Source organism: Theropithecus gelada, chromosome 5 (assembly GCF_003255815.1).
Source record: "Theropithecus gelada isolate Dixy chromosome 5, Tgel_1.0, whole genome shotgun sequence".
Lineage (NCBI taxonomy): Eukaryota > Metazoa > Chordata > Mammalia > Primates > Cercopithecidae > Theropithecus > Theropithecus gelada.
In genome coordinates, this window is record NC_037672.1 from 89,260,065 (window position 1) to 89,284,858 (window position 24,794).

General features: G+C 44.3%; 1 protein-coding gene across 3 annotated transcripts in view; it reads left to right on the forward strand.

Annotated features, from left to right (window-relative positions):
* Positions 1-18,773: 18,773 nt before the first annotated feature.
* Positions 18,774-24,794, forward strand: part of USP46 (ubiquitin specific peptidase 46) — a 72,762-nt gene continuing 66,741 nt past the window's right edge. For 2 of the 3 annotated variants that reach the window (XM_025385974.1, XM_025385976.1), the window contains exon 1: positions 18,774-18,994. In XM_025385974.1, the coding sequence (XP_025241759.1) occupies positions 18,959-18,994 (36 nt within the window). In that variant the 5' untranslated portion in view covers positions 18,774-18,958. Of the gene's footprint in view, positions 18,995-21,502; positions 21,806-24,794 lie in introns of those variants that run through there. The other variant, XM_025385975.1, reaches the window with a different exon arrangement.

Here is a 24,794-nt window from a genome sequence, read left to right on the forward strand (position 1 = left end):
ACAAACAAACAAACAAAAAAATAAAGTTAGCCATCACCCTTTCACTAAATGGCCTTGACATCCATTTATGTTCATTCCTTATACAACTGTTTTTAATGTTAGTAATTGTAAAATAGTGATTTAAAAAATTTTAAGTCATTCCTTCTGTATTTGTTAGCTGGGCTTCTATAAGGATGGACTTTTCCTCATACACTATTTGGTTACTCTGAAAAACAGTTCATATAGTTATTTTCCTTTATTTATCAAATTTCATAGGAAAACAACCTTCAATAATGATGGGACAGGTTTTGTATTATTATGAATTCAAGACATATATTTGACAATGTATTAAAAACATGTTTTAAAAATTGATGCTGGAGATGGAATTATGAAATGTTGCCATCAGCCTTCTGAGATAGTGTTTCTCAAAGTATGGCCACAGACCATGTAAGCCAGAATCCTCTGGAGGTACTGGTTCATATGTAAATTCCTGGTCTCCATCTGGACCTACTAGGTGAGAATCTTTTGGAGTAGAGCCCTAAAATCTGCATTTCTGGGCCAGGCATGGTGGCTCACATCTGTAATCCCAGCACTTTGGGAAGCCAAGGTGAGTGAATCACTTGAGGTCAGGAGTTCAAAACCAGCCTGGCCAACATGGTGAAACCTCTTCTCTACTAAAAATACAAAAAATTAGCCAAGCATGGTGGCATGCACCTGTAGTCCCACCTACTTGGGAGGCTGAGGCAGGAGAATTGCTTGAACCAAGGAGGCAGAGGTTGCAGTGAGGACGAGATCATACCACTGCACTCCAGCTTCAATGACACTCTGTCTCAAAAAAAAAAAAGAAAGAAAGAAAGAAAGAAAAAGAAAAAGAATATTCACTTCTAACACACTTCTCCAGAGATTTCTAAAATGGCCGTGGAATGGATAGCCTTATGGGGCAACCTCATTAGAGCCTGGGAATGTCAGCTCCATAAGACAGGTTGAAAAAAAAAAAAACCCACAAAAAAGAGCTTGGGAATAAATGACTAAGTGGATGCATGCCTGAGCAGTTACTCCAAAATGAGACCACACGATCAACTACTGGTGATTCAAGAGAAGGGAAGGTAGATAAATTAGATCCTTCAACAAGAGCCCAACAGACAGGAGTAGTGCTATGCAGCGCTGAACTCCTTGTGGTGCTGCATTTTTGTTGAGACCATCTGGGTTCTGGCTATCTGTTTTTTTGTGTGTTTTTTTTGAGACAGAGTCTTTCTCTATCGCCCAGGCTGGAGTGCAGCGGCACAGTCTTGGCTCACTGCAACCTCCGCCTCCTGGGTGCAAGCGATTCTCATGCCTCAGCCTCCTGAGTAGCTGGGATTATAGGTGCCTGCCACCACGCCCAGCTAATTTTTGTATTTTTAGTAGAGACGGGGTTTCACCATGTTGGCCAGGCTGGTCTTGAACTCCGGACCTCAGGTGATCCACCCACCTCAGCCTCCCAAAGTGCTAGGATGACAGGTGTGAGCCACTGTGCCTGGCCTATCTATTGTTACTGGAACTTAAGAAGCTTTTACCACGGTAAATCCTGTAAAATATAGTTCTATATGTGAACTAATTTCCCCTGTGGATTGCCAGGGACACAGTGTTGCTCATATCTGTAGCCTCAGATCCTGCACAGCTGCTGTCCACTGGGCCCTTGAGACCCCCACTGCACGATTTGTGTCATCTCATCAGGTAACACAGCTCCTCTTCCATTAGGACATGCAGTGCCATTTGTATTTGAAATATCAGTTAGCACTGTTGCCATATGCCCTATTTTTTGAATTGTTCACCTCCCCTAGGGAATGCACTTTCAATATTTTTTTCAAGTCCCCTAATACTTGACATTCTGAGCAAAACATTTGTTTAGTTGATTTTCCATAAAAGTGATAATCTGTTTTTATAATTTCATTTGTCTTTATTGAATTTTAAATAGCATTGTTGAATGCACTGATTCACAGGGGAAACATACAGAGGCTTAAAAGGAGAGTCAGACGCACAGATCTCCTTTGTCAACTGAATTTCTTGCAGATTAGAGAAAACTGAACTACATCTCTCAGCACTTTTCTGCCCATGTGCAGTACTTGGGAGGAAGGAATGAAAGTCGGGTTCATGGGGCATGACAGAAGTTCCAGATCTCTCTGGCTAGGTTGTATGTGAGTGGAGCTCTGTGTGATACCAATATCCAATCCATAGAAAGGGAATGAATAAGGGCAGGGTTGGGCAATCCACCAGGGCCCCGCAGGTATCACAATCGTATGCAGCCTATTTTGAGACTTTAAAAAATTGCTGGCAATGTGCAACCATTGTTTTCTCCAGGCAGAAACCTGTCCTTGAGGCCATTTGATTAGGGAAGGGGTTGTAAACTCAAATGCCTATGGAGGCCAGGAAAGGGAGAATAAAGCAGTAAAGAGGCCTGGACAGGAGACTGTGGTGAACTATGGAGACCTTTCTCCACTCAGGGAGGCCACTCTCTTTCAGTTACACCTGGCCCATAACAGGAATCTTGACCCTGAATGGCTAAAGCTTTTCATGGTTCAAGAGAGGATGATAATCTGAATTTTTGTGTAAACTTGCTAGATTTCAAGTGTTGGCTCTAATTCAAATTTAAACCAGTGATAGTAAAACCAAATATGTCTGTGAGCCACCATTGTGGGGCCTTTGATTTAGGGGGTATAGTACCTGAATGCCACAGTGAAATAGAAAAGAACATCTATTTCCCAGATCAAGGTTAGTGAAAGAGTTTGTAGCTGGTTTGCTGATGCTGTTAGCAGAGACTCAAACCATAAACCTTATAGGGACAAATTAGTTTTATTTTGTTACTTAGCAGTTCTGGATGAATGTATTTGATTGGTGCAGAGCCATGACTTAAAGTCCATGCTTTACTGACGGTTGGCCAACGGTGACATCTTCCTACAAGAAAGCTATCGCATTACGGAGCTAGCCCCTTTGAGTTCTCAGAGGAAAAGAAAGCTAATTATATACATGGATTGCTTTATAAAACTCTAAGCCTTGACTTGCTGGCGAATAAAGTAGTGGGAGTTTAGATAGACTGCTTTTGTCTTTCTGCAGAGTGATAGCCAGATAACATGTTCTGTTGGGACTGGATTTCAGTGTTGAGTTGTCTCCTAATTAGTCAGGGAGAGAAAGCATGGCTATATAATTACAGCATATGAACATACTGATCTTTTTCACACTTAGCTAAGTGCATTTACAGAATTAATCTGAACTTTGGCCAATTAAATTGAGTTTAAAGAGAAATTTTAGACTTAAGTATGTTGAATAAAATTCTGGGTAGGGTATAAAAAGCCATGGGTGTATAGACGAGACTTCTAGTTCTGGCTCTGTCTACAGCTGGTGTGGGTCTTAATCACCTAATCTCTTGGCTTTCATTTGGTTGTACTGGATGAGCCAAATTGAACTATATATTCTACATTTTACATTTAATTTTTTTAAAGGTAGTTCTCTGTTATTGATTATAATTTTTGACTACTCATTTTTCTTTTCTTTTTTTTTTTTTTTGAGACAAGGTCTTGCTCTGTTGCCCAGGCTGCAGTGTAGCCTTGATCTCCTGGGCTTAAGTGATCCTCCCACCTCCTAAGTGGCAGCTAATTAAAAAAATTTTTTATAGAGATGAGAGTTTAAGCAATGTTTCATATTCTCCTCATAATTAATATTGTCAGACTTTTTAACTTTAGCAAACTTTAGCCTGGCTATGTTGCCAGGGCTGGTCTCAAACTCCTGGCCTCAAGCAATCCTCCTGCCTCGGACTCCCAAAGTGCTGGGATTACAGACATGAGCCACTGTACCCGGCTGCTATTCAGTTTTCTATCATTCTTTGTTTCAAGGAGATATTACCTGAGTCCTTCTGCTTAACAGATGGTTTGGACGGCCCTGTCACATCATATGTTGTTATCTTTGTATTAGTTGGGACATGGACTGATCATCGACACCATCCTAAAAGGAAATAGGATGATGTGGACTCGTTGCCAAAAATATTTTTATGAGCATTACCAAGTTATAAATGGTTCCCTCTTTTCTGCTAAAAAAGGAAACCCAATTGGTTGTTTATTACAGTATTTTAAATTAATACCACAATGAAATACAGCTGTATACTCACCAAAATGGCTAAAGTTAAAAAGCCAGCCAGGTGTGGTGGCTCATGCGTGAAATCCCAGCACTTTGGGAGGCAGAGGTGGGCAGATCACCTGAGGTCAGGAGTTTGAGACCAGCCTGGCCAACATGGCGAAACCCCATCTCTACTAAAAAAAAAAATTAGCCGGGCGTGGTGGTGCGTGCCTGTAATCCCAGCTACTTGGGAGTCTGAGGTGGGAGAATCGCTTGAACCTGGGAGGCAGAGGTTGCAGTGAGAAGAGACCATGCCATTGCACTCCAGCCTGGAGTACAGAGTGAGACTCTGTCTTAAAAAAAAAAAAAAAAAGGATGACAATACTAAGCATGAGGACCATGTGAAACAATCAGAATTCTGACGCTCTGCTAGTGGGAATGTTAATATGATACCTTAAACCTGCTTGGCATTATAAAGTTGAACATATGCACATCCTATGACTCAGCAATTTTACCTAGGTATCTACCAATCAGATATCTGTGCATATGTACACCAAAGGATACACAGAAGAATGTTCATAGTAGCATTTTTGGTAATAGCCTCAAACTAGAAACAAGCCCAAATCCATCAATATTGAATTTGTAAATAAACTGTGGCATCTTCATATAATAGAATACTATACAGCAATGAAAACTAATGACTACAGCTTTTCTGGGCAACATGGCTGAATCTCATAAATGTAATATTAAGCAAAAGAATCCAGACACAAGAGTATACACTGCATGATTTTACTATTTATTTATTTATTATTATTATTTGAGACAGAGTTTCACTCTGTCACCAAGGCTGGAGTGCAGTGGTGAGATCTTGTCTCACTGCAACCTCTGCCTCCCAGGTTGAAGCGATTCTCCTGTCTCAGCCGCCTGAGCAGCTGGGATTACAGGCATCTGCCACTATGCCCAGCTAATTTTTTATATTTTTAATAGAGACGGGGTTTCACCATGTTGGCCAGGCTGGTCTCGAACACCTGACCTTGTGAGTGGCCCACCTCGGCCTCCTGAAGTGCTAGGGTTACAGGAATGAACCACTGTGTCTGGCCCCTATTACTATATACTTTTAAGACGGAGTCTTGCTCTGTCGCCCAGACTGGAGTGCAGTAGTGCCATCTCAGCTCACTGTAACTTCTGCCTCCCAGGTTCTCCTGCTTCAGCCTCCTGAGTAGCTGGGGTTACAGATGCCTGCTACCATGCCTGGCTAATTTTTATATTTTTAGTAGAGATGGGATTTCACCATGTTGGCCAGTCTGGTCTTGAACTCCTGACCTCAAGTGATCCACCCATCTCAGCCTCCCAAAGTGCTGGGATTATAGGCATGAGCCACTGCGCCCAGCATATATATATATATATATTTATATTTATATATATTTATATATTTATATATTTAGAGATGGGATTTCGTTTGCTGCCCAGGCCAGACTCAAACATGGGCTTAAGTGTATCCTCCTCCCCCAGCCTCCCAAGTAGCTGAGATTAAAGGAGCCCACACGATACCCACCTCACACTACATGGTTTTAGTTATACAAACATACACAAACAAAAAACCCAAGCAAAAGTAAGCGATAGTGTTAGAAGTCAGAATAGGGGTTACCCATGGGGAAGAGGGGATAGCGACTGGAAGAATCAGAGAAGGTTGGGGGTTTAGTGATACTGCTAATGTTCTGTTCTTTCACCCTGTCTGGTAATTACACAAGTGTATTTGCTTTGTGACAAATTACTTAAGATTTATGTACTTTTCTGTATGCATGTTATGATTTAACTAAAAACATTAAAACATACAGAAATTGTGATGGTTTGTGTTAAGACATAAAAACAATAACTGTTTAAAAAGTCATAATAACCTATAAGAATCTACTCCTATAGGAAATAAATTGAATATAGGAAATATAGGAAATAATTGAAACTCATTATTTTATCAGTGATTTCTGTCAAATGGTCATAATCAATGTGCCCCTCAAAGATAATTAAGCTATCCTTGTGTTTCCCTTTTTATTTAAAAAGTCCAAATGGCAATGAATGCAATGCTGAAAATGGAAACATCTACATTTTTCAAAGGTTTCAGTTGAACCAGAATTTCATTTAAAAAAAGCACAAGACATTTGTGATCATTTGAATCCATTAGCACCCTTGAGACTTTTGAATTCATTTACCTGGTTCACGTAGATCTTGAAAGGCTTAACAATTGAGTAAAGAATTTTGCGCTGGTCAGTTACAGCTTACCTCTTTTTGGCCACTGGTGACAGTAAGCAATGTCTGGCATTTGCTTAGTGCTTTCCAAGTATAGAGTACCACAGCTGCCACTAGGAGGATGCTATGCCTATGGCCCTGCCACTGTAAACCCTAATCTGGCTGTCTACCTAATTTTCCGAGAAGAAGTGGAAGAGTGAAACCCTCACCCCTGACTGGGGACAAAACTGTACAGCAAGGGCATTTAGAATGGTCTTACCTTGTTTTCAATGGGCCATGTACAGCAAGGGCATTTAGAACGGTCTTATCTTATTTTCAATGGGCCACATGGCTTACAGCTTTCTAGAAGGACAGGACCAAAGAAAATTATAGGGTGCTGCCCCTCTGAGAGAAGTCTCGTTCAGAGTGCCTCTTCGGAATCCTTGCCCTGCCACCAGGTGGTGGTGGGATAGTTAAAGCTGTGGAAGTGACCCATAGTAAGGGGCTGGGAGGACACTGAGGAATAATCTGGATAGAAGAAATAGCTTTGCCTTTATTGTAAACAGTGTTTGTGGCCATGGAAGGAGTGTAAACATTCCCAAAGAAATTCTGTTCTAAATAAGACCCGGCTACATGTGGAGGCCAAAGCAACTCTATCTTGGGTGCTAATTTACCATGTTAGCTTCTGATTAACCCCAGTGCTGGGACGGCCTCTGAGATTTCCAATTTATCTATTGTTCCCTGTGTAAGAGCACATACTGACCCCCAGTCCTGCCCTTAGGTCAAATAACCTTGATGTTACAATACTTCAATTGTTCTACAAATCCCTTCTGAGCCACTGCTTTCCCTGTAATATTTAAGCCCTCGGTCATGGAGGTAATGGTGGGGAATCCACCATTTTGCCTCATGCCACCTGAGACACATACAAGGCTACTGTTCATAAGTACCTATTAAATGTTTCTTTCTAAGAAACCAGATTTCGCAGCCTCTTTCTTCGCCCTCTCAGCTGCCTCAGACTTTGGGGTAGGTTTCCATAGACTTGCCCGCTGTGGAACTCTATATTACTTACCTTATCCTAGAGTCTATGCTTAGCACTCTTCCAGTGTTGTCCTCTTTGGATCATAACTTCATTCAGCAAACATTTATTGAGCCCTACTATGTGTCTGCTGTTCTGGGGGACTGAGCAATAAGCAAGGCAGTGGAACTCCTTGAGGGTAATGAAGGAGAAGATATTTCTGTCTACGGAGAAGAGGGAGGGCATCTCAGATTAATTTTTTCAACCTAATGAAAGGACTTCCCCCTTTCTAAAGCTTCCGGGCACTTGATCTGCCCCACCCTCCACTCCTTCTAATAACTTGCCCCATCAAACCCCCCCTGTTCATGAGCCTCTCACCTTTTGATGACAAACATACTCAAGGTTTTTCACATGAACTATTTTGATGAAAGGAACAAATAAATCAACAAACCTATTTATTCCCTTGTCTCCCTGAAGCTGCTGTTTGAGATCTCTCTTTATGGCTAAACCTCTCTAGGAAGTCTCATTTCCATGGAAGCTTCTTGGCTTCAATTTCCTTCCCATGCACTTACCTTCTAAATTCCATCCTCCCATACACTCAATGGCTCTCAGCTCCATATAATTCAGACCAGAATGTGGAGAAGGGAGAGAACATCAGGAAAGCAGGGTGGTGAGTATGCTGGTTCTGATCAAGTAAGCTAAGTATTTCAGGTAAAATCATTCATTACCTGCTGAGTATCTGAGAACCACCTGTGCAGGTGCCTAGCACTGTGCTGGGCAGTTTAGGTTTTTAAAGAATTACAAAAAGTGACCTTTGATGAAAACTTACTGAGGAAGATGAGGCTGAGAAGACTTCCTATGGAAGTGAAGTTTGAACTGAGTTTTGAGGAACGGAAACAAAAGGAAGATGACAGGAGGCGTTGTGAGCCTGTAGGCCTGGAAGTATGAAGTGAGTGCTGTCTTTGGCTTAAAAGTTGGAAGAGTCAGGGAAGAGCCAGATGAGAAGAGGTCTTTGCAGACCAGGCAGAGAATCACCCACTGAAGGCATTTTTGAGGTCTCCAATTGTCTACTACCTATCTCTCATTTCCTTCACAGCCAAACATCTTTTAGAGTCTGTCTTTTCATGTGCTTTTCACTGATCAACCCCTTCCCATATGTATTATCTCCCAACCATTCCACCCAGACTGCCTTTGATAGAATTCAAAGAACTCTTTAGTAATAGGCTCTGCTGAGACAATGCTCACTGGACTCTGGAAAGTTACTTAAGTTCTCAGCTTCAGCTTCCTCTTCTCTGCAGTGGGGGTTTTTAAAAAAATGTCTTTTTTAGAAATGGAGTCTCACTCTGGTCATTCAGTCATCCAGGCTGTAGTGCAGTGGTATGTTCATAGCTCTATGAATTACAACCTCTAACTCATGGGCTCAAGCAATCCTTCAGCCTTAGTCTTCCGAGTAGCTAGGACTACAGGTGTGTGCCACTATGCCTAGCTAATTTTTTTTATTTTTTATTTTGTAAGAGACAGAGTGTTGCTATGTTGCCCAGGCTGGCCTTGAACTCCTGGCCCCAAGTGATCCTCGCAATAGGAATTTTAATATTACCTCCTTCACAGGGTCATCGAAAGTATTAAATGCAGCTTAAAGTCTTGTTCAAGAAGTGACCATTGTTAATATTATTATCTATCTTCCTTGATCACTTGGCTGTATTTGATATATTTGACTACTCCCTCCATCTTGAAATACTCTTTGGTTTTTGTGATGTTGTGTGTTAATTTGGATTTTCTTTTTTAAAAAAATTGATTTATTTAGTTTTAGAGACAGGGTCTCACTCTGTCACCCAGGTTGGAGTGCAGTGGTGTGATCATAGCTCACTGCAGCCTGAAACTCCTGAGCTCAAGCAATACTCTGTCCTCAGCCTCCTGAGGAACTAGGTCTCCTGGCATGGGCCACCATGCCTGGCTAATTAAATTTTTTTTTTTTTTGGTAGAGATGGGTATCTCACTGTGTTGCCCAGGCTGGTATTGAACTACTGGCCTCAAGTGATTCTCCTGCCACAGCCTCCCAAGATGTTGGGATTATAGGCATGAACAACTGTGCCAGGCCAATTTGGCTTTCCTTCTGCCACTTTGGAATTTCTCTTTTGATTTTCATTGGCTACTCTTTATCCACCTGCTCTCTGCATGGTGGAGCTCTTCATGAACTACACGCTTGTCTGTATCTCACTTGACACTCTCTGGGCATTTTAATCCATAATTGTGTGTCCTCCATTATCTTCTATATGTTAGTCACTCTTAGATTTATTTCTACAGTGCAGACTTTTCTTCTGAGCTCTACATGTGTACAGCGAAGGGCTTACTTGATAAAACAATTCAGGTGTTTCACGGTTATCTCAAAGGCGACATTTCTGAACCAAACTCATTTCTCTCTCATTACCTCACCTGAACCTTCTCCTTCAGCATTCCCAATTGTTAGACAAAACAAAACAAAAACCCAAAATGACATTTCTTTTCATTCCAGTCAGAAATCTCAGAAATCTGGGACTGGCCCTTGTCCTTCATCCCAGTCAATCACAAATTCAGCTGACTACCTCCAAAAAAAGTCTTCAGTATGCCTACCTCTCTTTTTCCATGGCCACTCTCCTAAATTCAGACTATCAACAACTCTGGGACTTTCTCACCACAGATTTCTAACTGGTCTCACCAAGAAAAATGTTGCTATCTTTTAACCCTTTTTCCCCAGAGTGAAGCCAGCTAGAGTAATCCATTCTTTCAGTTAATCAAAAGGTATTATCAAATAAAAATCTAATCACATTCCAACTTAGCTTAAAAATCCTTCAGTGGCCTTTCACTTGGCAGTTCAAAATATGCCAATTGTTTCAAAGGCTTAAACAACTTTTATTATTATTATTTTTTAACAGAGATGGTGTCTCACTATGTCAGCTAGGCTGAACTCGAACTTCTGGGCTCAAGTGATCCTCTCGTCACAGCCTCCCAAGTACACGGGACTATAGGCGTGTGCCACCCTTCCTGGCTAACTTAGGGAATCTTAACCACCCATAAATACACCCATGGTTTTAGATGTAGTTTCCATTGTAGGAATTCTAATTTGATACTCACGCCAAAGTTATCTTATCCTTATACTAATAGCACATAAAAAGTAGCAAAGACATTAACAATGCCAATGAATGCTGCATTAGAAATTGAGTTATGTAAGTGCCAGTTCCACCTTCTTTTATCCCAGGATGGCAAGTGCCTCACACAGTATCTGGCACAGAATATGTCTTTAATAAATATTTATTGGATACATGGTGATTAAAGAAAAGGGCTGTCAAAAAGTTCTGCACAGAATTGAAATATAATTCACAGAAATCAATTTGGTAATCAAACTCAAGTCTACAGCCAGAAAAATATTTTTCCATATCAGACAGCCAGTGTTTGCATATCAAGTGAGTGGCAATAACTCATTTGGCAGTGAGGGGAAAAGAGGAAAGGAATTAATGTGCCAGGCACAGTACTTAAGACTGGATACGATTTTTTTTTTTTTTTTTAATGCACAAGACAAGATCCCTTCCCTCCAGAAGCTTCTAGACCACTTAGAGAAAGGCAATTGTCCAAATATTCAGTATTCAATTTATTGGCTACTCCTACGGACATTTTTCTCTTTTCTGCTTCCTTCCTTCCTTCCTTTTTTCTTTTTCTTCCTCTTTCTCTCTTCTTCCCTTCCTTTCCCTTCCCTCCCTCCCTCACTTCCTTCCTTTTTTCTGTTCCTTCCCTCCCTCCCTCTTTCCTTTCCTTTCCTTTCCCTCTCTTTCTTTCCCTCTCTTTCTTTCTTTTTCTTCTTTTCTTTTCCTTTCCCCTCCCTTCCTCCTTCCTTCCTTCCTTCCCTTTTCTCTTTCTTTCTCTTTCTTTCCCTCCCTCCCTCCCTTCCTTCCTTCCTTCTTCTGACACAGGGTCTTTGCAACCTCCACCTCCTGGGCTCAGACAATCCTCCCACCTCAGCCTCTAGAGTACCTAGGACTATAGGCATGCACTACCATGCCCAGCTAACTTCTGTTCTTGTTTTTTGTTTTGTTTTGTTTTGTAGAGATGGGGTTTCAACATACTGCTGCCTAGCCTGGTCTCAAACTCCTGGCCTTAGGTGATCTGCCTGCCTGGGTCCCCCAAAGTGCTGGGATTAAAGACATGAACCACCATGCCTGGACTCTACTTTCCTTTTTATTTAGTTATTTACTTAGTTAATAGAGACAGAGTCTTGGTCTGTTGCCCAAGGATGGAATGCAGTGGCATGATCATGGCTCACTGCAGCCTCAAACTCCCAGGGTCAAGCAATCCTTCAACTTCAGCCTGCCAAGTAGTTAGGACTACAGGCACATACCACCATTTCCAGCAAATTTTTAAAAATTTTCTGTAGAGATAGCATCTTCCTATGTTGACCAGGCTAGTCTTGAACTCCTGGCCTCAAACAATCCTCCTGCTTCAGCCTCCTAAAGTGCTAGGGTTACAGGAATGAGCCACTATGCCTGGCTGCCCTCTTTTTTTTTTTTTTTCTGAGACAGGGTTTCACTTTGTCACCTAAGTTGGAGTGCAGTGGCACAATTATGGCTCACTGTAGCCTTGACCTCCCAGGCTCAAGTAATTCTCCCATCTCAGCCTCCTGAGTAGCTGGGACCACTGGCACACACCCCCACACCCCAGCTAGGTGTTTTTTTTTTTTTTTTTTTTTGTAGAAATGGGGTTTTGCCATGCTGCCCAGGCTGGTCTCGAACTCCTAGGCTCAAGCAATCCACCTGCCTCAGCCTCCCAAAGGGCTGGAATTACAAGTGTGAATCACCATGCCCAGCCTGGCCCTTTTCTTTAAGTGTAAAATGGTGATCAAAAGCAGACCTGTTTTTTCATGTCTGATGGGAGTTGGGATACAGACATCAAATAATCCCATGTACAACAATAATAGATATCACTCATACAGTGCCTATTATGTGCCAGGCATGTTCTTAGTACTTTACATAAATTAACAAAATCACACTCTGAGGGGGTACTCTTAGTATCTTCACCTTATAAATAAGGAAATTGCGGTATAGAGAGGTTAAGAAACTTGCCCAAGGTCATATAGCTAGTCCAGGTAGGCTGACACCAGGGTCTACGTTTGAACCACCCACTCGACTGCCTTCATGCAGTACTCTATGGCATGAATATATTTACAAATATAAGTGCCATAAAGGGAAGACAGGTGGTGCTATAAGAACATATAACAAGGGTATCCCACCTGTAGCAGGGGGACATCTACAGGTTAAGTGGGTGTCATCTAAGCAAAAAGAGGGAGGAAGACAGAGGTGGACACAAAACTGGTCACAGCTGAAGGGTAAGTATGGAACCATTAGCCACCTGGACACAGGAATTCACTGATGGGCTGGGGAGAGCAGTATGTGTGGGAAGCTATATGGGAAGGTCTCAGGCAAGAGGCACATCTGGAGGAGGCAAACTTTGAACCTTCTAAACTGGTTTAGAGAGCAGTGACATAGTTTGCATATTTGTCCCCCATGTGATCTCCAATACTGAAAGTGGGACCTGGTGGGAGGTGTTTGGGTTATGGGGGTGAATCTTTTCAGAATGGCTTGGTGTCCATGCCATGGTAATGAATTAATATTTGCTTTATTAGTTACCACGAGATCTGATTGCCAAAAAAACAAGAAAAGAGAGAGAATTCTCCCTCGCCTCTCTTGCTCCCTCTCTCGCCATATGACACACTTGCACTCCCTCCACCTTCTGCCATGAGTTAAAGCTTCTTGTGGCCTCACCAGAAGCTGAGCAGATACTGGTGCCATGCTTGTGTAGCCTGCAGAACTATGAGCCAAATAAATCTCTTTTCTTTATAAATTACTGAGTCTCAGGTATTCCTTTATAGCAATGCAAAATGGATTAAACACAGGCAAAGAAGAGAGGAAAAGGAAACATCAAAGATTCAGAATGAGCGTAACAAATTTCAGGGACAGGAAGAGACTGATGTATTAGGATTCCTTCAGTTGGAACTAGTAGACATCCAGTTTGAACTGGCCAAAGAAAATGAAGACTATACTGGCTTGAGTTACTAAAAATCCCAGGATTCAGATCTGGTAGCGAGTGGATAAATGAAGTTGTTAGGATGTCTTTCATTTCTTAGCTCCATTTTCCTGTGTTGGCTTCATTCTCAGGTAGTGGAAAGATGGCTGCTGTAGATGAATATCTTACCAGCTCAGTAAACTCAGGAAGGGGAGTATTTCTTTCCCAAAAGTACCAGGGCTAAGTCTCATTGGCTCAGCTCATATTACATCCTCTTGGCTGAACCAGTCACTCTGGCTGGGGCATGAGGCACTGTCATTGGCCAGGCCTGGATCATGTGCCTTCCTCTGGTCACAGGGGGCTAGGTTAGCCACATTTGAACCCTAGGTCTGAGTGTGGGAGATGGAAAGTTCCCCAAAGTAGAAGCTAGGAGTTGTTACTGAAAGGAGAATGGATGCTGGTGAGGCAAAAACAGAATTCTACCACACGTCATTGGCTGGTGCAATGCTCCCCAAACTTCTTGGAGAGTCTGATTTATTAGGTCTGGGATGGGAACTGAAAGTCTGTACTTCTGACAACCTCCTGGTGATGCCAATGCTGTTAGTCCATGAACCATACTTTGTGAAGCAAGAGACACATCACCTCCCTCAAATTAGTTTAGGCTATTGTATTAGGCCATTCTTACATTGCTGTAAAGAAATATCTGAGACTAAGTGATTTATAAAGAAAAGAGGTTTACTTGGCTCATGGTTCTGCAGGCTGTACAGGCAGCATGGCACTGGCATCTGCTCGGCTTCTGAGGAGGCCTCACAAAGCTTTCAATCATGGTGAAAGGCAAAGGGGGAACAGGTATCTCATATAGCAGAGCGGGAGCAAGAGAGATAGAGAAACTATACCATTCCACCCGTGGCCCCTCCAAATCTCATGTCCTTCTCACATTGCAAACTACAATCATTCTTTTCCAATAGGCCCCCCAAATCTTCACTCATTCTAGCATTAGCTCAAAAGTTCAAAGTCCAAAGCCTCATCTGAGACAAGGGAAGTCACTTTCACCTATAAGCCTGTAAAATCAAAAACAAATTATGTACTTCCAAGATACAATGGGAGTATAGGCATTGGGTAAACGTTCCTATTCCAAAATGGGGGAAATTGGCCAAAAGAAAGGGGCTACAGGCCCCACACAGGTCCAAAACCCAGGAGGGAAGTCACTAAATCTTAAAGTTCCAAAATAATCTTCTTTGACACCATGTCCCACATCCAGGCCACACTGGTACAAGGGCGGGGGTCCCAAGGCCTTCAGCAGTCCTGCTCCTAGCATGCTTTGCAGGGTAGAGACTCCAAGGCTGTCCTCATGGGCTGCAGTCTGTGGTTTTTCCAAGTACAGAATACAAGATGCTGGTGGATCTATCATCCCTGGGTCTGGAGGGCAGTGGCCCACTTCCTATAGTTCCATTAGGCAGTGCCCCAGTGGTGACCCTGTTGGAGCCTCCAACCCCACATTTCCCCTCTACACTGCCCTAGTAGAGGTTCTTTGTAAAGTCTCCACCCCTGCAATAGGCTTCTGCCTGGACAAACAGACTTTGCCATATATCCTCTGAAATCTAGGCAGAGGCTGCCAAGAATCCATGATTCTTGCACTTTGTGTGCCTGCAGGCTTAACACCACATGAAAGCTACCACGGTTTACTGTTTGAATTCTCCAAAGTGGCAGTCCAAGTTGTATGTAGGCCCCTTTGAGCCACAGCAAGAGTGGGAACAAGAGCAGCTAGGATGTGGTGAGCAGTGTCCCAAGGCTGTGCAAGGCACCAGGGCCCTGGGCCCAGTCCATGAATCTATTCTCTCCTCCTAGGCCTCTGGGCCTGTGATGGGAGAAGCTACTTTGAAGTTCTTTGAAACGCCTTCAAGGCTTTTTCCCTATTGTCTTGGATAGTAGCACTTGGCTCCCCTTTAATCCTGCAAACATCTCTAGCAAGCAATTGTTCCACAGCCTGCTTGAATTCCTCTCTTGAAAAAGCTTTTTTCTTTCTCTGCCACATGGCCAGGCTGCAAATTTTCCAAACATTTTTTTGCTCTGCTTCCCTTTTAAACATAAGTTCCACCTTTTGTCTTTGCTTCCACATCTGAGCATAGATTGCCAGAAGCAGTCACACCACTTCTCGATCACTTTGCTGCTTAGGCATTTGTTCTGCCAGATACCCTAAATCATCACTCTCAAGTTCAAACTTCCACAGATTCCTAGGGCATGAACAGAATGCAGTCAAGCTCTTTGCTAAGGCATAACATTGCGTGACCTTTGCTTTAGTTTCCAGTAAGTTCCTAATTTCCATCTGAGGCCTCACCAGCCTGGACTTCACTGTCCACATCTCTGTCAGCATTTTGGTTTGAAGTCCAGGCTTCTGAGGTCTCAAATGGAAATAAGGAACTTATGGGGAACTAGAGCAAAGGTCACACATGTTTTGCGTTAGCAAAGTGCTTGGGTGCATTCTGTTCACAGCCTAGCCATCAGCATTTTGGTCACAACCATTTAACCAATCCCTAAGAAATTCCAAACTTTCCCTCATCTTTCTATCTTCTTCTGAGTCCTACAAACTCTTCTAACCTCTGCCTGTTACTGAGTTCCAAAGCTGCTTCCACATTTTCAGGCATCTCTACAGCAATGACTCACTTCTCGGTACGTTTTCTGTATTAGGTCATTCTTGCATTGCTATAAAGAAATCCCCAAGACCAGGTAATTTATAAAGCAAAGAGATTCATGGTACTACAGGCTATATAGGAAGTATGGCACAAACATCTGCTTCTGAGGAGGGCAAATGAAGCTTCTAATCATGGCGGAAGGCAAAGGGGGAACAGACATCTCATATGGCAGAGTAAGAGCAAGAGAGAGTTGGGGGGGTAGTGGGGAGGTGCCACACACTTTTAAATGACTAGATCTTGGGAGAACTCACTCATTATTGTGAAGACAGCACCAAGCCATGAGGGATCCTCCCCCATGTTCCAAACACCTTCCACCAGGCCCTGCCTCCGGAATTGGGGATTCCAATTTAAGATAAGATTTGGGTGGGGACAGATACCTAAACCATATCAGCCGTTTAGTGCCACCCTCTAACCCATCCTTCCATTTTCTTGCTTTTCCCAGTCCTAACGATACCTGCATATCAGCTTATCTCAAAGTTCTCTCATTAGCTTGTCAATATTTTTAAGGTTTTACCTTTTATCATCCCTGAATAATGTTTCCTCAATGAGTGAAGCTAAGATTATGATTATTCTTCTTCAACCCAAGAATTTTCCAATTTAGACCTGTGAATACTACACTTGTGGAAATGTAAAATGTATTTAATCTTTCATGAGTCTGACAAGCTCTGCCATGTTCAATTGATTTGTTGTGTATGTAATTCACTGCCTGAGTTTCAATCTGGATGTTTATATTGAACACTTCAGTTTTAGGAGATACACCATTAAAATGTATACAAAAGATCCGTTTAACTTGCTGATATAGCACTCAGTAATCAGATGATGTTCAATTTCCATTATGTTGATGGTGTTTTCAATCCTGTGGACTTTGCAATCCATGTGCCAATGTTGGCAGAAATATTGAACTCTTATTATAAAATTTTCATATCATTTAAAGATTTGGATTAATGCCTTTACAGTGGAACTTCTGTGAAATTGAGTCCTGAGATCTGAGTTTTAGTCTTGAGGTTGCTCTTGACCTTGAGACATTAATCCTCAAATCTTAAAGTTTTCTGGGCCTCTGTGTTGGGATTGGTCATAGCTCAGTTGTTTTTTGTCTTCTCTCTTCTCTTCCTCTCCCAGAGTGCTCAGCCCAGGTTACCACACCAACTTCATCTGTAGCATTTCGGTAAGGCATCTGGGCAGGATACTTGATCCTCTAAGCCTTATGTTACTGATCTGCAAAAAACGAGATAATAGCATCTACCGGCTAATAGTTATGGTGGCGATTAAAGGAGATCATGAATGTAAGCATTGGGTGCAGTGGTTCACGCCTGTTGTCCCAGCGCTTTGGTAGGCCAAGGTGGGATGATCACTGGAGCCCAGGAGTTCTAGATCAGGCTGGGCAACATAGAGACCCCGTCTCTTAAAAAACAAAGAGACAGAGAGAGAGAGAGAGAGAAGAAAATCAGTCATGACTTACAATGGAAGAAATTATCATCAGGATGTATTTGGAAATAATATTTAGGTTGAAAGACTTAAGCAGGAATATTATTTCTTATGTGCACTGGAAAACACAGTGACATGACTCCCAAAACCTTCAGTCAACGAGTCTGTCTTACTGTTTCCTCCCCAGATCCTAGGGGTATTAGCAATCAACGGCTCTCAAATGTTTACTCTTGGTTAGATAAAAGCTATCTTCAACTAATTTTTCTTCTGATTCAATTTGTCATTAAATATATTGATTTAAGAATTTATCACGCATCTCACTTGTACAACTTCTCCCATGAAAGCATCGAATTGCAACTTTGTATGTGTAACTGTTTCACACATTCAGAAACCGGCCCCTTCAATTCGCGTGGACCTATCTGCTAAGTGGTGCACAGACTCACCCTCTGAACCCACAGACACGACCTTTAATGCGGGAAATGTGCATGATCCCATACAGCGTCCATCTCAACAACTGGAGGCTGGGCATCCCTGAGAGGGGTATGCCTGCCTTGAAGATATGGAAAAGTTTTGTTTTCGTTCCTTCCGCTCCTTAGTGCATGCGCGGAACAGGGACGTCTCCTTTGGACCCGCTAATGTTACAAGCCGCCTAAGCGCGCCGCTGCTGGCCTCCGCCCAGACCCGGATTCCTCTCCCCTCCTGGCGCCCTTTCTCGGGCGCCCGGCCCGCGGCTGGCGAGGGCTCTCTGACCGCTTCGGTGTCCTCGCCCCATTTTATTTCTTGGGTCCCCGCCGGTGCCATCTGGTTGGAACCCTCGGGAGGAACTAAAAGTTGGACGTTGCCACCCCTACCCCTCGCCAAAAACTAAACACCGGAGGCTGCCGAGGCGCGGCGGGAGGAAGGCGACGAGGAAAAAGCGAGGACGGAAGGCGGCCCCGGGTTCGCCCCGGCCCGGGCCTCCAGCCTCCCCACCCCGCGCCCCGTGCCGTCCCCGGCTCCCTGGCTCCCCGACGGCGAGGAGGGCCGCTGCTTCCGCGTCGGAGTCGGCCAGGGGGACCTGCGGGGTGCGGCTGCCGCAGCGGCGCGCCCCGGAGCCTGGCCCGGCATTCCAGTCCGAATAGAGAGAGGCAGGGAATCAAATGGAAAAGCAGGAGGCCAGGCCGGGCGGGGAGGGAGGCGGCGCGGCGGGGCCCGGGAACCCAGCCCGGAGCGCTCGGAGCGGCCGGCTCGGACTCACGCGGCGCGCCCGGGCCGCCCCTCCTCCCCGCGCCGCCGGCCGCGGCCCAGGCTCCCTCGCTCCGCCACTCCCCGCCCCTCCGCGCTCCCTCCCCGCCCTCCCCGCGCCGCCGCCTCCTCCTCCCGGCCTCCCTCTCCCAGCCAAACTGAAAGCCGGACCCCAGGCCGCCGCGCCGCCGCCCGGCCTCCCCGCCAGCGCGCCACCATGGGCAGTCCCGGTTTCCCCTTGTAAAGATGGCGGTGAGGGATCGCTGCAACCTTTAGACTAATGACTGTCCGAAACATCGCCTCCATCTGTAATATGGTGAGTGGCCGAGCCGCCTCGGGGTCGCGCCCGACTCGCGGCGAGGCAAAGAAAGGGAAGCCCGAACTGCACCATTCGCCCGGCGGCTGGGGCGGCGGGGTCCGCGCCGCCAGAAGTTCCCGGCCGCCGAGCTGGGCGCGCGGTCGCAGCCCCCTCAGCGGCCGGGGAGGGTCCCCGAGCACCCCGCGCCCGCCTCAGCCCCGGTACATCAGAGCCCGCCCGGCGATCCCGGGGCCCCGCTGCTGCGCCCCCGCCCTTGGGTTGCGGTGGAAGCGGCTTGAGGGAAGGGAAGCGACCGAACCTGAACGTCCCCAGGGAGGGGGTGGCGGATAAGGTGGAGGTGGGGGCACCCATCCTCTTCTTGCGGTCAAGTCGGCCTTGTTGGACGCCCAGACTGCCCTCATCTCATTTTGAGTTCAGTCCTTCAGCGGTGTTTAAAATTCACTTTGCAACACCAATTGTGTATATGGAGAAATTGGAAATGTAATAAAGCTGTAAAAAAGTGCAAAATTGTGGCTAGAGAAGTGAACTTCAACCTGGTTTGAAAAAGCACCGTAATTTGCTCCGCATGCCTCAGTTTCCCCATCTGTGAAAAAGGGACAAGGCTCTGTAGCGGTAATATTTGCAGGCCCTAAGGGTGGGGCCGGCTGTGGGCTTGGAGGAGGTCTCCAGGGTTATCCTACCTTATCCGCTGTAGACCTAGGGGAGGCTGGCGGGCATGGATACAGCCAGGGACATCACTGGGTTCTGATGCAGTCCGAGCCCATGACGCGGTGGTCACTTTAATTTGGGCTTCTCCCATTGCTTTCCCTTTTTCTGTAGGAAAAACCTCCAGCCCTTGGGTCCCCAGGGTCCCCAGGGTGGACCCTGCTGGCACCTCCACTTGTCAGAGCCTTTGGGAGCTCAGACTGGAGTAAGGCATTGCTGTCCCTTGCAGGGTGAGATGATGTGTGCTTTGCTCCATTCTTTAGACTGCACCCCGCCCCCCTCCAGCCCCCTCCCAAGCTGGTCCCCGGAGGCAACACGTGCTCTTACAGTGCCAGTTTGAGGAAAACCTCCCTAGAAGCTAGTAATACTGGCCCCTAAAGGGAATCCAAGGAAGCTTGATGGAGAAGCCCTGGTGTAAGGTGATCTGGCTGCCCTTCCCCCATCACATAGCTTTTTAAATCTTCTGTCCCACATTCTGTTGCAAGATCAACACATGGCAAAGGAGCATTAAGAAACCTTGTGTTAGCTCAGGGGTGGAATTGAGACCTGCTGGCTTCAGCTTTCAGCACAGTGGGACGTGCCACTGTCACGGCCAGCAGAGCAAATGCTGGGGCCTCCCAGAGTGATAGCTGCACAGGTATTGGTTGGTGCCGGGCGAATTCATACAGGGAGTGGATCCTGGAGCCTTTCTGTTTTCTCTTTTTTCGTTTCTCTGCGAGGAGACAGGTTTACTCTTATTCCTGTGGAGGGGCTGCTTGTTACAGAGGTGATGCCTTCTCAGTTTCTCTCTCCTACGACCAGCTTCTGAGGGAACTGTGAATCGGGAGCAGCTTGAATACTCTTTCATGTCTGTTGGTGTGGCCGCAGGCCTAAGGATACTACAGGGTGGTTAGGCTCCATCCCAGCCCTTGGTGGTGTTCTTGTCCAGCTTGTGTGTGGTTACACCTCTCTGTGTAGAAGCAGGCTGGAAACTTGAGAGCTAGCATGTCCCTAGAGGAATCCAGCCCCCAACCTCCCCCCACCCGCCTCCCTCCCGCCGTCAGTGCTGTTGGGGCTTTCTGGCACACCTGGGCTGAATGTCACAATGTGTTTCAGTGAAACTCAGCCAGGGAGACAGCGTGTGGGGAGGACCTGAGAGGAGCAGGCCAATACTGCCCTGAGAGTTGACATCTCGGGTGGAGACCTAAAAAGGTACCAAATTTAGGACCATCACCCAGATGAAGTGAGGAACGAGTAATTTCATTAATTAAAGAGTCCGATGTGCCTATTTAGACGCTGTGTCTAGAGGGAGTGACAGAGTTTGGGTTCTAATGTCAGACTTTCTGGGTTCAGGTCCTGGTTCCTTTTTTTTTTTTTTTTGACAGGGTCTCACACTGTCACTCAGGCTGGAGTGCAGTGGCATGAACATGGTGGCTCACTACAGCCTCCACCTCCCAGGCTCAAGCGATTCTCCCACCTCTGCCTTCTGAGTAGCTGGGACTACAGGCGCGTGCCACCATGCCTGGCTAATTTTTAAATTTTCCATAGAGACTGGGTCTCCCTTTGTTCCCCAAGCTGGTCCCTAATTCTTGGGCTCAAGGGGTCCTCCCACCTCAGCCTTCCGAAGCGCCAAATTACTGCTGTGAGCCACCATGCTCGGCAGGTCCTGGTTCTAACACATGTTAGCTTTGTGTCCTTGAACAAGTTGCCCAGTCTTAGACTTTCCTTATCTACCAAAAGGAGATGTTAATATTGTATTACTCGGGCATAGGGCCTGGTACATGGCTAGAACTCAGTGTCATTGTCAACATCATCTTTCTCATTGTTATGTCATCTACCAGGTGTTTAAAGGACAGTGGAGATCATGCCATTTCAGACCTGGTGGAAGCAACCACTAATATAAACACCGCCCACGTATAGGAAGGCTGGAGTGGGAATCCTTAACCCCGCCCCCTGCTCAGGTCACCCCCCCCCCCCACACCGCCCCCACCGCCCCTACCGCCCCTCCCAGTCTTCCTTCCCAGAGGAGAAGGCTGGATATGAGAAAACTGCTGTCTTTTCACTGGATCAGACGTAAATATTCACTGGACCTTGATTCTTCGCTCAATAATGAATTGTTTCCAGGTAGGTGTCTTACAGGTCCCTTCTCACTGCTTAGCTTCTCTGTGGGCCTCTTACTGACCCTTCCCACTCCTAAGTTTGTGTGGTCCCAGCTGGTTTGAGTAGTTGTAGTAAGAGCAAGTGGGGATTGCATTTTTTTTTTTTTTTTAAGCAGATTGTTTGACATATTTTGAACAGGCTGATATGTGACCAGAAAGGATGTTAGAAGATACCATTTTTCTGGGTAACAGGAAAAAATGAAGATCTATCATTGAAAGTGGATTTGTTTCCTCCACCAGATAAGAAAGGACCCGGCAGAGTAGAAACCAAACTTGTGGCAGATACTTTGTGTGATTGAGAACTAAACATCCCCTCTTTTCCCCATACTTCTTGTGCCAGTTTTAGATATAGGAAACTTGGAAAATACCTTCATTCCTCCACTTACCCACCCACTTGCTGAACTTTTATTGTCCACTGGAACTTTAGTACTAGTTTCCATTTGTTTTAATTTTTCTTCCGTGTGAATTCCTGCCATGGTAATTCTTGATGAACTTGCTCAGGGCAAGGCAGCTTGGCCACACAGCAGTGTCTGGTTCAGATATAGTAAAGCTTGTTTGGCTGGTGTGTTGTAATTTTCATAATGCACTAGCTGCTACCAAGCATGAGGAAATGTCTTCTGTTGATAATCCTCTGATTTTTATCCAGACCAATGGGTTTAACTTCCTATATATATTTATGGCCCTGCGAATGGAAGGTTTTTGTTTTTGGGTTTTTTTTAAGTTTCCTGTTTGAAGAGCTTGAGGAATTTTCTAAAAAGGAAGCATTAGTTAGAAGAAACCAAATGTGACATACCAATGCAAATTGGTCCAGATCTTCTAATCTTATTTCATTTGTTAATAATGCTGTAAGATGTACCTCTGAGAAAATGCCGTGTATCAAATAGATTACGAGTTTTGTTCCAATAAATGGCCATCTGTTGAGGACCTGCTATGTTAGTGTTGGCACAGACTATGTTCAACTGCTTAATAAATGAATGAGGTGGGTCCCTGTCCCACCGTTCCTTATCTTGTGGGTGTAACATTGGTAAAGATGAAACCATTTCAATACAGTGTGATACCAGCACAGATAGAGGTTGAACAAACTCCCAGCAGCTGTACAGTGGAAAGACTGATTAATACAACAGGACATTTCAAAAATATATTCTCATTTGACCAAAGTTGGATACATGTTCTACTTCTGGCTTTTATTTTATATGAGGGCATGATTATAGTCAATGTGAGTTAGAATTGAAATCTGCACCATTGGGTGTCTCTCCAGTTAAGCATGAATCTAATGGTGCTTTTGGACAAATTGTTGTATTTCTGGGGACCTTTGTTTTTCTCATCTTCTAAAACTGATTTTCTGTTTTTGGTCATGAAAAGCTTCTTAGTAGAATTTCTTAGATAAAGCCTTTATGAAAATCTGCACCTCTTAATTGGTTAGCAACCACTTCGTTACCTAACTGCCTTGTTTAAAACTGCATTAAACTTATGAGATATTAGCATTTTAGCATCTGTAGAACAGCCTCAGGATAATTTTTGACACCAGTTTGAGTGCCAGATTTTAGTTCTTTTAAATCAATGAAGTAGGCTGGCCATGATGGGTCACTGGTAATACCAGTACTTGGGAGGCTGAGGCAAGAGGACTGTTTGAGCCCAGGAGTTCAAGATCAGCCTAGGCAACATAGTGAGACCCCATCTCTACCAAAAACAAACAAACAAATAAAATCATGTAAATAAAAACATATACATATAAATAAATGAAGTTATGTTGAAATAAAGGGAAAGTAAACATTAAAATTTTGAAAGAAAACTAGAGAATTTTTATAGTTTTATCTTGATAACTACTTACCTAAGGCAAGTATTTTGAGAATGGTTGGAAACAATTTTTTAATTATTAAAAAATATGTTGGTCTTATGATTTGGGGCACAGATATCTTGCCTTTTCCTCTGTTACTGTTATTCATGCTTGCCATTCTCAAAGATAGTTGGCAACTGTAAGTTTAGTTAATGTATCAGCTAGGTGTAAAGTCATGTGAGGGTCTACTCTGATAGTTGCTGGGGTTAGAAAATACAGTGTGAGGTGAGGTGAGTTAATGTTTAAAGAAAAGAAATTCTGTTTTTCTGGCCCTACTGGTCTCATATGCAGAGGTTTATGTTAGGTCGGGACCTGACAATTAGTTCTGCGGATTTTTCTGTTTTTCTTGGACTCCTCCAAGAAAACGAAGTTGAATGCCAGTATTTAGTTAGAATGAAAGATTATGATACCTTTTCTGAATAGCAACTTTATGTGCTTCAGTTCACTCATACCATAAAACCTGTTTATTTATTCTTCACTAAGTGGAATTTTGGTATGTTTATGTTATAATTGAAAGACATTTTCCATTTTTATTCTCTTAGCAATTAAGAGAAATTTCTCTAGCTCAGATGTCTTTTTTCCCGCCTCCTGGTCTTTCTAGTTAGTGTGAATGGATTGGGGTTCCATGACGGTATTAAATTCTGTGGTATCATCAGAAGGGTATTTGGTAACCACCTATCTCTATCTCTAGCCTACCCATGAAGCCACCCAAAGCTAACTAACTAGAAGAGATGTAAAAGATGGTGTCTTTTAGTCTAGTTAACTTTTCTGGTCTAATTATTTTAATGCAGCTTCTTATAACAAACCTTCAGTTGTGGTGGAACCAAATGCTGGCCTAAGGGTTTGAAAGGCCTTGGTGGTCTTTAAGAGAAAAGGCCACCCAAAAATCAACCAGCAAAATCTTTTTTTTTGAGATAGAGTTTTGTTCTTGGTGCCCAGGCTGGAGTGCGATGGCTCACTGCAACCTCTGCCTCCTGGATTGAAATGATTCTCCTGCCTCAGCCTCCCGAGTAGCTGGGATTACAGGTGCCTGCTACCATGCCTGGCTAATTTTGCATTTTTAGTAGAGATAGGGTTTCACCATGTTGGCCAGGCTGGTCTCAAACTCCTGATCTCA